At 34.9% G+C, this 12,876-nt stretch overlaps 1 protein-coding gene across 10 annotated transcripts in view; it reads left to right on the top strand.

Annotated features, from left to right (window-relative positions):
* Positions 1-12,876, top strand: part of trdn (triadin) — a 48,689-nt gene that overhangs the window by 16,176 nt on the left and 19,637 nt on the right. For 4 of the 10 annotated variants that reach the window (XM_052586889.1, XM_052586888.1, XM_052586887.1 and 1 more), the window contains exons 6-12: positions 653-679; positions 2,398-2,424; positions 4,219-5,067; positions 7,313-7,414; positions 9,578-9,634; positions 11,307-11,402; positions 11,960-11,986. In XM_052586889.1, coding sequence (XP_052442849.1) covers positions 653-679; positions 2,398-2,424; positions 4,219-5,067; positions 7,313-7,414; positions 9,578-9,634; positions 11,307-11,402; positions 11,960-11,986 — 1,185 coding nt within the window. Of the gene's footprint in view, positions 1-652; positions 680-2,397; positions 2,425-4,218; positions 5,548-7,312; positions 7,415-9,577; positions 9,635-11,306; positions 11,403-11,959; positions 11,987-12,876 lie in introns of all 10 variants that reach the window. The other 6 variants (XM_052586886.1, XM_052586885.1, XM_052586892.1 and 3 more) reach the window with 4 other exon arrangements.

The raw sequence follows: 12,876 nt of genomic DNA, 5'->3' as shown, positions 1-12,876 counted from the left end.
TTAGGTTTCAAATCAGTTGTCAATTGTGAATGGTGCGTAACCTGATTTACTATAATAGTAGCTACCCTATATACAGTAATGGCAATTTATTAACATTATGAGCACAGATATCCAAAATATAACAACATTTCATAATCAGTTCTAGAAATTAGAAATGTCATATTAATCAGGAAAAATATTACTTCAACCCTCTATCTAAATCCACCATGCTTTGCTGTTCAGTTGAATACTGACAGATCTATTTATGGACCACAGTAAAACAGGCTCGGCAGATCAAATTGCTCAGCAGACAAACAAACTGATTAATTAATCATTTTAATTTTACACGAATGCATTTAAAGGCATGAAGGTAGCTTCACAATAATTTTAAGATTTAAACCTGTCATATGCAAATTAAATGTGTAAGTGTTAAAAAAAGATAGAAAAGACTGTGCTGTGTGTGTGTGTGTGTACTTGTGTTGTCATGCCCTTTTTTTCTTTCATAGAAGTTCTAGAGGCTAGGAATAAAGTGCTGTGAATTGCAGACAATCCTCTTTCCCTCTCTGATCCACATTTATAATTTATTCACCCCTCATCAATGTTTCAAAAGATCTATTTTGTAGGTTCTACTCTAACACTGTCTTCTGTATTCCTTCCTCCTCTACCAATTTAGGTGAGCATCATTTTGTGAGGAAAAAAGGTTAGTATCAAACTCTGGGCTTCACTTTGGTCAGGTAGCCTACACAAATAAGAAATGCATCATTTTAAAAGTGCACTTTGTGATTTTTCCAATATTAAAAAAGTTTCACACATACAGTAAATAAAGTAAAACCAAGGTGAGATTAATAATCTAGTCATATCTTTAAGGGTAGGACAGTGTCCGTTGCCTTCTGCACATCTTTTATTCATATAATATTCAATTATTAGAGCTTTTCTCTTTGGTGACCTTGTGAGCTGTACGTCCTTCTGCATAGTATTCCAAAGCATTTATTCTACATTTAAAGTGTGACAGCACTTATAGGGTGTGAAGTGCTGTTTGGCACAAATAATAATATTCAGTAAGACGTTTTGAAAATTCATACATTACTGCTGAACTAAATAAATATGCATATCTCTCCACAAAACGCTTCTCACATTAGGTCAGTGAGACTTTCAGCTGTTAATTGAGAAAGTATTAAAAGCAATTTTTGAAGAGCTATTATTAGTTGCCTGGGAGGGTGGATATTTTGTCTGTTATTTGGGCTGTTATTGTTTGTTTTTTATTTTTATTTTATTTTTTGTATATTTTTTGCTGGATTTGGAGTATCACATTCAAGGCTATAAAATAGTGTTCTCCCAAAGCAGTGTAAATGATCAATGATCCTTTATGATCTTAAAAAGATTAAATCACCCTCAAGTTGTTCCATTCCCCTGTACAGATTTTTTCTTCTGTCAAAAATATGTTTTGCAGAATGCAGTCGCCACTGTATTTCCATACAATGCAAAGTGAATGGTGACTTGCAGCTCTTAAGTTCAAAAATTCATAAAAGGGCATGACAAAGCACATAAGGAACAGGCTGAAATTCTGATTACTAAGAATTTTCTACTCTTTTACAGCCATTGACATGCCAGATTTCTACTTATTGAAATAGCAGAAATGAAATATGACAGGATGATATGACTATATGTGCACTTGTTTTCTTATACTTTAATGGTGCTTTTTGTTGTTGTTGCTGTTTTTGGATGGGTTAAATGCAGAGCAGAAATTCTGAGTATGGGTCACCATACTTGGCTGAATGTCACTTCACTTTTTGGAGTTTAAAATCCTGTGGTCATCATTAACTTTCTTTACAGTATATCCATGAATATACTGTCCTAAATCTTCTTTTGTGATTTACGATAAATAAATAATTAATAAAAAATAAAAATCATAGGGATTATCCATTTAATGATGTTATGATTAATTATGTTTAATTACATTACTAAGTCAGTATCATGTTTTAAAGTATGTCTCAGTGGCTTAAGGATAAAGAAAGAAGAAAAGCTAAATTTTTACACTATTAAACAAGGGGACCTGTGAGATCAGTGGTGCACAAACTTTATGAAGGGCAGAAATCAATAAAACAAAAACTTAACTAAAGGCCAAAAAACTCGTGTATTAAAAAATGTATTAAATAAAATAAAAATTAGATAACTAAAATAAAATAAAAAGTTGTTTTTTTAAACAATTTTTACATATTTTCATTTTTTTTTTTTACCTTTCAATTCAAAAACAGTAAAACAAAATAATTAAAAATAAGTAAATACACAAAAAAATTGTCCTATTATTTCCCCCTCTTCTTGTGATATGCCGCATAAAGAACTGCATTTTTATACCATGCATTAAACCTCACGTTAATTTAATCAGTTGTTCATATGTTCTGTGTCTCTCTCCTCTAGGAGAATTCTTGCCACCGAGGAAAAAAGGTTTGTGTCTTGAAGTGCGCTTGATGAGATTGCATTCATTAGAGAATACATAAACCATCAGCATAACAGATAACAGTTTGCTTGAGTCTGTAATTAACACATTTATATTACATTTGCATTAGGAGGGCAAGCATTAGAGTATTTTATGGAGAATGGGCATTATGCTGCCATTGATTGTGTTGTTACATTTAGTGCCATTTATAATCTTTTCCCTTTGTTTTCACACACCCTAATTATGCTCCACATGCTAATCAGTGTTCCATAAAGCTGCATGTATTTGTTCATTAACATCTTCATGAAATGATCATTAAGCTCTAAATGGTAAAGCTAATGCAGGAAGCATCTAAACACAATTATCAGTTTCAGCTAATGCAAATGTTTGTGAATAAAAATAGTCTCACGTGTGTATAATAAAAGTCTGTATTTGATTATATGGGCAAGACATTGGCTGTCATTTGTCATATTAACACTTAAGGGAACTCATAACTTGGTGTGGCCCAGTTTTCTTTAAAGGTACAGTCCATAATTGCTGACATAGGGACACCTAAGAGACCAGGAAATTAGCTGTGCACTCCTTAGACATATGGGCAGTGTCACTGGAGGAATATGATAAACCATAATTATTGTTCTAAGAAGATGCTATATGCCCTGCAGTCACACAGTAATTTTAGCTGCAGTGAACTGCCCTTTTGCAATGCATTTTATTGTACAATGCTCAAAGAACCTCATAAAGATGCAATGATATGGTTTAAGACTGCTGTTTTCCTTCCTGTGTAGAAAGAGGAAACAGAAAAAAAAAAAAAAAAAAAAAAAACCTTATGTATTCTTGTGGGCTAAGACCTGGTAACCAGTTAGCATTTTAACCCTTCTGGTTCCATCATTCTGAAATTAATGGGATTTCTGAAAGGATGTTTGGTTAAATGCCTGAAATAAGGTCTGTGGTTAACACAAGCTCAACAAACTCATTTTAACCTTTTATTCTATGAAGAACAACACATCAGTAATACCTCAAATTATTATTATTTTTTACTTGTCTTTAAAAAAGCAGTTGTTAACCATTGCATGTGACTACAGAGGTTGTCAGGAACATTATGCCTAACAGAAAAAAAAACATCCATTTACTAGTCCACTTTTACAGCTTCATTGTGTTAATTACTATTCCATCTCAATAGAGACAATGTTTTTTTAAGTAAAGATTAAAAGAGCTGCCAGAAACTTAATGGTGGTGATACTGAAGTCATGAAACCATGGTATAGTTTGTTTAAAGCTTACAATTGAGTTGTGTTCATTCGTGAAGATGATCAAAATGTGTAAGAAACATAAACTTTGTTGGTCATTGAGTTTATGTTCTGCAATAATCCAAAAGCCAATGGCAAGGGAACCAGGGTGATGCTAGCTTCTGGGTTAGTGTTCAAAAATACGTAATCACCTCAGTTGTTAATATGAATTCAAAACTGTCACATGTCACAATAGAAGAAAAGATGATCGCAATTTCAGTTTCAATGCCAACTTTAACAGACATTGACTAAGAGGTCTCACCAAGCTGAGCAATGTATTCTTTTATCCATCAACATTTGCAAATATATATATATTTTTTAGATGTAGCTATTTGCATGTTTTCTGAGTATTCAACTAGTAAAACACGTATGATGCATAATATAACATCTGATATGTTATGCATTGTATTGTGTATGTCTAGCCATATATTATTTTGCTTCTGGCAAATACAGTGAGGCTTTTGGTTTCTTCTATTCTTACAGCTTCACTAATGTTTCTGAAAACCTAATGATATAGTTGCAGAGATACGGGCCAAGGAGATGTTACAAGAGGAAGGGGAGTATGAGGAAGATGAGGAGGAGGAGGAGGAAGAAGATGAGGGGCTTGCTGAAGAAGATGAGGAGGAGGAGGAAGAAGAAGATGAAGAGTATGAGGATGAAGAAGAAGACGAAGATGGTGATGAGATCGAAGAGGAGGAAGAAGAGGATGAAGAAGAGGAAAAGGGAGAAGAAGAAGAAGAAGAAGAGGAGGAGGAAGCAGCAGCAGCAAAGGAAGCTGTGGAGGAGGAGGGAATAGAAGAGGAGGGTGAAGAAAAGGAGGAAGAGAAGGCAGATGCTGAGGAGGAGGAGGAGGAGGAGGAGAAGGAGGAAGAAGTAGCAGCAAAGGAAGCTGTGGAGGAGGAGGGAAAAGAAGAGGAAGAAAGGGAGGAAGAGAAGGCAGATGCTGAGGAAGAAGCAGAAGATGAAGAGGAGGACGAAGCAGCAGAAGAAGCTGTGGGAAAAGGTAAGGAGGAAGAGGAAGCTAATGCTGAGAAGAAAGAAGAACAGGAAGAGGAAGCTGCTGCTGCTCCTGCTGTCGAAAAGGAAGATGCTTCTATCCCTGCTAAACCTTATGAGGAGATAGAAGTCACTTCTAAAGAAGCTGAGGCAGCTGATGAGGAGGAGGAGGACAAAACTGAGGTAGATAAAGAACCACCTGAGGAAGAAGATGATGAAGAGAAAAAAGAAGTAGATGACATTACTGATCTTGACCAAAGTGAGGAGAAAGATGATGACGATGAGGTTGAAGAGGCTGATATCGCCATTGCTCTTGGTATTGTAGCTGATGCTGGTGCTACAGTCACTGATGTTGAAGCGCCAGAAACTGGTGAGGAACCTATACTTCTTATGGCTGATGGTGATTCAGAGCTATTAACAACCATAGAGGAGAGTGCTGCTAAAGCTGATGATGCAGTAGCTGATTTAGCTGACTCACAAGATGGCTTAGCCGCAACTGATATCCCATATGATGACCATGATGATAAGATAGCAAAAGATCTAGCTGAGGATCATGGTGAGGTAACAGAAGGCAGTCTTAAAGATGAGATTGGTGCTGGACTGAAAGACGCTGACTCTGAAAAAGATATAACAAGTGAGGTTGAGGGTGTTATTGAGAAGCCTGAGCTAGATGATGTTGCAGATAAGGAGGAGCAGGAGGGAAAAGAGGAGGGAGAGGAACAGATAAGGGGTGAGGATGAGGAAGATGATGATGCTATTATAGTAACAACACCTGTAGTTAGTTCCGAACTAGGTGGAGATGAGTCAACAGTGGTGGCTGATGAAGATGATGGCTCTTCACCTGAGAAAGGTACCAAGATTATTTGGTTTTTGACTCTAAAAGATGGTCAATTTTTGTTTCGTTTTATTTGTTTGTTTTTGCGAATCTTTTTAATGTGTCCGTGTCAAAATAATATAGCCAGTAATTAAATATATAGATTTTTTTAAATAAAAGTTTTGGGACATGCATTCTTCTGCTGATTCATCAGGGTAGCATAAAATATTGTTGCAGTTTCCTGGGTTTATTCAGTAGTTCTGCAGCACCATCAATGAATTTATGTCGTAAAATGACCAGCATAATCAATGTAGTCTGACTCCCAAATAACTTTTATTTACTGGTCCTTTTTAGTGAATCAAAAACATACAGTGTGTCCAGTGTAGTCCATTTTCCAAAGGAATGACTTGGAGTTTTTTGTGGACCAAAAACAGAGCGCAACCAGTATAGTCCGATTCCCAAACGATTCACTCTGAAATTGTTCTTTTTAGTGAATCAAACACATACAACCCAACCTATGTAATCCGATTTTCAATGGAGTGACTCTTGAGTCAGTTCTTACACTAGTGCTACTTACGTAGTCCAATTCTTGAATGAATCATTCTAAGATTTCTTTCTAGTGAATCAAAAAATTTCAACGTAACCAATGTTATCTGATTCCAGAGTGAATTACTCTAATACGTCAACACTTATTGGTGAATGCATTGCCTTTTTTCAATAGTATTATGTAAAATAATTAATTCAGTATTTTAACACATTCTGTTTGTTTACGTTTTATTCTTTTATTGTACATATACAGCCATTTACTGGATTTTATTTATGCATTTATTTACAATATTCCTTAAAAGTGGCAAAAGAACAGGAACTGTTAGGAAACCATATAAGAATTGAAAGTCGGAACTCTTTATAAATCTGTAACTGTATAAAAACTCAAATGTACTGCCTGTAGGTCTTATAGATTTTAACCAAGCACTTCAATCATTTAGACATTGCCATCACACAAAAATAGTTTAGGCAAAGTTCACTACTATACATATCCAAAATATGCTGGTAGGAAAGGACCCCATTTGAGTTTGTGATTGAAGTCTAATTCATGCTGTGTTGATCAAAGAACAGCAGCTGGTGCATTGCTGCTCAGCTGCCAGTGAAACAGTTAGAATCCATGAGAGACTGCTTTCAAGTAAGCTGTCACCAAACACTTGTCTCCAAAGGGGTCATTCAAGGGCATCAAAGTTCTGGATGAAACACTGGGTTAAGCCAAATGTAGATGCACTTTCAAAAGAGATCAAAATAGGTTATTAAGGCTAGAATGAATAAAAAGTTAGAATTAGTGGTCATAATCATTGTCTTAGTAGCAGCTGCACATTAAGCCATTGGTAAGTTTTATGGATACAGCTTATACATTTTGCTTTTTGCTAATGGTAGTTAAACATAGGGCAGCTTGACTTTACCTTGCTAACTTAATTTAGCTGACTTGCTAATTCACTTTGCGCAAAACTAAACCACCTGTTCCAGCTCCTAACTCGCCGCTGATATTGCTAATGAAGTCTGAATGACTATGTCTCAATAGAGTAATTGAAAATTATTCAATTTTCCTGAATGTAAATTAAATCTGATTATATTTCTCTTTGAAATGCTAATGCAATCTAGCCACCAACAATTGAAAATTTGAGCTTCTGCCAAAATCGCTTGGCAGCGTTCAAGAATAACAGGTCAAAGGAAAAGAAATTGCTACTGGTTACTTAAAGTTGTGAAGACTATCTGGCGAGCCTTATAACTATGTTTGCTTGTTTATTCAAAGACATAAGAACCCTGAAAGAAGAAGAGCTGGATGAAAAGGATTCAAGCACAGAGGAAGGGGAAACTGCAGAAAAAGCACCAAAACCAGAACCGATTGCTAAAGGTACAGTAGCAAACATAGCAACATTTTACTTGCATGAAGCATATAAAATGAACCAGAATTAAAATGATAAAATTATGCCAACACTAATGAGCTCCAAGGTTATTGACTGTGGAGGAGTGTTGATCAACAAGCCTGATGGCGGTGGATGCAGGAGAAAGTGAAGTGACATTCAGCCAAGTATGGTGACCCATACTCAGAATTTGTGCTCTGCATTTAACCCATCCGAAATGCACACACACAGAGCAGTGAACACACACACACACTGTGAGCACACACCCGAAGCAGTGGGCAGCCATTTATGCTGCGGCGCCCGGGGAGCAGTTGGGGGTTCGATGCCTTGCTCAAGGGCACCTAAGTCGTGGTATTGTAGGTGGAGAGAGAGCTGTACATGCACTATCCCCACCCACAATTCCGTCCGGCCCGAGACTAGAACTCACAACCCTTCGATTGGGAGTCCAACCCTCTAACCATTAGGCCACGACTTCCCCAAGAGGAAGAAGAGGGCATGTGTGTGTGTGTGTCTGTGTGTGTATGTGTGTGGCTATGGATGTGAGGGTTGAGCAGACCTTCAAGTCTCAAACTTTGATCTCCAAAGACTTCCTTATGGCTCCATTTAGAAGTTGACCAGCGTCATCCTATCTGGCCGAACACCACAAAATCATTAATAATGCAAAAAATATATAACCTCAGCCATGTTGAAATGAAAGCACAAAAAGCACAAAGATTCTCCATGGTATGATTTTCTCCTGTGAGATGCATTCCTCCCTTTCCAATTATTCTTGTTATTTGATTTATCGATATGTTGTTGAACTAGAATTTTACTGAATTCCTCCTGAGGGCATAGGATCCTACTGGGTATCAGAATAAAATCTGGAGAGGAGATTGGGGATAAAGCCATGTGTGTATTGCGAGATGGGAATCTAATCCCGCTCTGAGACAGTGTATGACACAGCAGAATCACAGACACAGAGCTCAGATGAGTTCAGAGGACTGACTGCTGCTGCTTCTGTCTGGGAACAACAGAATGAGGTGTGCTTGTGCCTGCAGAGACAACACTGGAACACAGTGACATACACAGTGGTCCCACAGGAATACAGAGAACTGATACTTATACAGAGAGGTTCAAATACTTTTGGTAAAGAAAAAAAACTAATTATACTGTCCATTCAAGAGCACCTTTAGAAACCATAGCGATCTTTAACTGATAAACATTTAGACAAGGTGCCATTCAAACTGTACTTTTCTAGTTGAGTACATGTTGAGAGTCTGTTTTTTATCTACAGTGATTTTGCAACAACATATTGATTTGCATTCAGTCTCCTGCTGTTTGTGCAATGAGCAGATTACAAATGCATGTAAAGCTTGTGGGCATTTACTGTGTGCTTGCTTTTTACAGTGTGTGTGCTATCATAAATATATAAATATATATGTGTGTGTGTGTGTGTTTGTGTGTGGGTGTATTTTATTTTATTGAAGAGTATTAAAAGTGTATAATTCGGTTTTATTCAATAAATAAATGCCAGCAATAAAGTCTGGTTGTAAAATGTCCTTAGTGTAGTGTGTGTGCTTGCTTTGGCTCCATCATCAAGGAATATTCTGGAGTCTTTTCCCATCTGTTTCATGTCCAAAAATATCACAGGGTTTCGGCGTGCTGATCTGTTTTATTGACAAGGTTAACTCAAATAGATTTGACTTGTTTTTGACTTTACTACTTTGGACTTTAGTTCTTTAGAATGTTGTGCGCCGCAGAAAATTACAGCAATAACATCACCCCCGTTCCATCTACTGCAGAGAGCAGGCCAGAAAAATGAGAATCTCGGCCCTGCCTGCAGGCAAACAGCAGATACTCTGTCATTCCTCTATCAAGAACATCATTAGATATGTTTCACACAACAGAATAAATCTCTGCCGAGAGAAAGCAGCCTGTTGTTAGGGGAGAGAGAGCAAAAATGTGGGACTTGAAGAGATCCATTTTGACCCATGGGGTTGAACAGTCTGCACAGAAAGCACAAACAGAGTACAAAAAAGATCTGAACATCAAAGTTGGCATTGTGTGGATGTGTCTGTGTGTGTGATGTCTGTGTCTTTTGTCTTTCTATTTTCTTTCTGGACTGTGACACTCACCTTTTATTGTGTTTGCTTTATTTCTTAAAACACCGGCAGCCGAGGAAGTGAAAAAAAAAGAAGTAGAGAAACCTGCGGCAGAGGCTGAAAAAGAAGGTCAGTACATAATTACAGTGCTGCTATTGTTTCTCAATAGAGTAACTTATTTATTTATTTTTATTTCATTTCATTTCATTTAAAAGGTCAGTACACAATTACAGTTCAAATGCTACATTTGTCTCAAAATAGAGACATTTTTTTTTATTTCATTTTATTTTATTTAAAAGGTCAGTACACAATTACAGTGCAAATGCTACTTTTGTCCCCAAATAGAGAAAAGTCTATTTTATTTTATTTTATTTTATTTAAAAGGTCAGTACACCATTAAAATGTAAGTGCTGCTATTGTCTCTAAATAGAGAAACATTTTATTTTTTTTATCTAAGTTTTATTTTCTTTAATTGTTATTGTATTTTTAAAAAGAGAAGAGTGTCAGTACACAATTACAGTGTGTATAGTGTTGCTTAATTGAATTTAATTGTATTATTTTATTTTATTTTTTTATCCATTTCTTTCAGAAATTAGTGACGGTGACTTTAAATACACATGGAGCAGCGCTATTCTTATGCAGTCTAGTTACACTGGATTGTGATTTTGGTTTAATGTGCAAAAGAAGCACAACTGTTTATTGAATTTATCCTAAGTAATTTCATACAGAAATCTGCACAGATTCAATATATGAAGTTTCAATGGCAAATCAAAGTCAAAATGATAATATCCTATCTTACAGCTTTCAATACCCCTGTTGATCTTAATCAGAAAAGAGTAAATGCATTTTATTAGCTAATAAAATTCTGCACCAAAGGTCAGTGAGAAAACAGTGGAAGGAAGAAAGAATGCATGCTGTTTTAATAACACAGATTGTGTACTCGGCTGCAGGGTTGACTGATATCAAAAATGGCATTAGCATTTTAGGTTAAAGGCATTTTGAATGACACCTCCCTGTAATTCCCCGCGAGCATGTAAGCAACACAATCAAAACCAGCTTTTTGAATTTCAATATAATTATTATCCAAAGAGACTTCTTGGAATTCTCACAGCCACTAAAAACCTTTCTCTGCTTCTCAGCCAGTATCCTCAGATATGTCATTATTGTTAATTTCCGTTTGTTGGCGAGGTTGTCAACCTGTTTTTATTTTTAGCTGGCCTCCATCTTGTTACAATAATCCAATCTCTTTACTGATGGGCTGGCATTTAATCAAAAATTGTCACATTAATTCTGACAAATTTATGCTATCCAAACTTATAATGATGGTGTCATATTTGTATCCTGTGATTTACTACCACCACTTTAAAAATTAATTTTTGTAATAACATTTTGATTTATGGACATAAAATCTGGCATCGGCCTCTGATGTCATAAGCACATTATAGTTTTTAAAGATAATGACATCAATATATTAAGCTGTAGAAGACATTTATCTCCGTGTTTGGCTGCTAATGCGATCTTTATCATCCCTGTGTTGATTTAAACAAGGCTAATCTAATACACCTCTTATTAGTCTGTGTCTTTTTTGAACACTTTCATCATTTTTTTGTTCATGTACGTCATAATAGATTTTTTGCAATTGATTTGATTGTGGTTTTGACAAGTAAGTCTGGTTGTGCCAGCAAAACACACACAACATCAGAGCCGATGTTTCATGTGAGATGGCTAAAACAGGCAAGAAATGAAATGAATCACTGTAATCTATAATGACACTCACTATTTTCTATTTGTTTGCATCCAGACAAACAAAAAGAGCCCTCTACCTGTCCTTGTATGCATTCAGTAGTACAAAAAGAGCCTCAAAAAGCCCAAGACACTAAACCAAAGGAAGAAAAAGGTATTTGGTATTGACTTGCAAGGTCAATATCATGCATGTTGTTTTAAAATATAATTTAAGAAATCCTGGGCATATTTTCATTTTTCTGCATAACGGAGTCATTCTATAGGAAATCACACTGGCCATGTGTCATGGATAAATCATAGATCTATTATGGACCGCTTTGGTCATTTCTGTATCAGCAGATACAGAAATTCATAGATATGTGCTCCTTTGCTGACAGTTAATCCTTACTCTAATCCTATATCATTGTGCTTTCTACTAAATACTATTTATTTTACAATTTTACTTGATCGTGCTTAAAGAACAGAATTTCAATAAAAAATAGCTGTGCTTCAAGATGACATTTTTTCTCTCTCCCTAACCGTGTCTGAAATTGCTAGACAAAACCTTGGCCACTAATGAGCCCAGAAAAGCCATGTTTGGTGGTTTGTATTTTTGTAAAGTGATTCCTAACTATTATTCAGACAAACGTGTTCACTCACAGTCTCCATCTAGTGGAACTAAGAGGTACAGTAATAGTTACTCATTGTCCTTTTTCTCCTTTTTTCTTCCAGCTGAACCTGATAAAGTAAAGAAAAGAGGTGTGTTTATTCAATAAAATACTTTTATTGCAGCTAATAATTATTTATTTACATTTTTATTTTATTTATTTATTTACAATTACAATAAGCTAATAATAGAAATAAATAAAAAAACTTTAAGTATCTTTTTCTTTGAGTATAATGGGTTATGTTTGGCCATGCAAATATAGTGATTTTAAAATAATTAGAATATAACAATACATTTAAATAGTTTAAGTAGAATAGATTTTTCAATAATGACCTACATATTTAGTCCTTATTTAATCATAGGCATGAGACCACAGATTTTTATACAACAGTTCTATAAACATAAGTCTATAACATGTAACTCGTATTTTAGGGACAATATGGCCTTTTAGTTTGTCTATTTTAGTAAGCTTAATTTTAAATAAATAAAAAGTATATGATATCATCTTTGACCTATTATAAAACAGTAATCACTAAAGTATCTTATATCAGTAAAATATATCCTTTCATCCAGTAGCTTTGACAAACACAATAGTGCCCCCTGGTGCATATCTGTATATCTTTTTTAAATCTATTTGTAATATAATAATAATAATAATAATAATAATAATAATAATAATAATAATAATAATAATAATAATAATAATAATTTTATATATATATATATATATATATATATATATATATATATATATATATATATATATATATATATATATATATATATATATATATATATATTTTTTTTTTTTTTTTTTTTTAAGCCCTGACTCTTAGGAATACTTTAGGACATTAGGAGTATTTCTGCTTTAATGTGCTTATTTGTAGAGCAGTATAATATATTGCAACATCAGTTGAGTATAGATCTAGTAAAGACTTTTTTCATCATCAGTGTACAGTAGGCTTTCATTGATTTAGTCATT

The sequence above is a fragment of the Carassius gibelio genome, chromosome B20, assembly GCF_023724105.1.
Source record: "Carassius gibelio isolate Cgi1373 ecotype wild population from Czech Republic chromosome B20, carGib1.2-hapl.c, whole genome shotgun sequence".
In the NCBI taxonomy this organism is placed as follows: domain Eukaryota; kingdom Metazoa; phylum Chordata; class Actinopteri; order Cypriniformes; family Cyprinidae; genus Carassius; species Carassius gibelio.
Note: the sequence above shows the minus strand (reverse complement) of the source record. Positions and strands in the feature narration are given on the sequence as shown.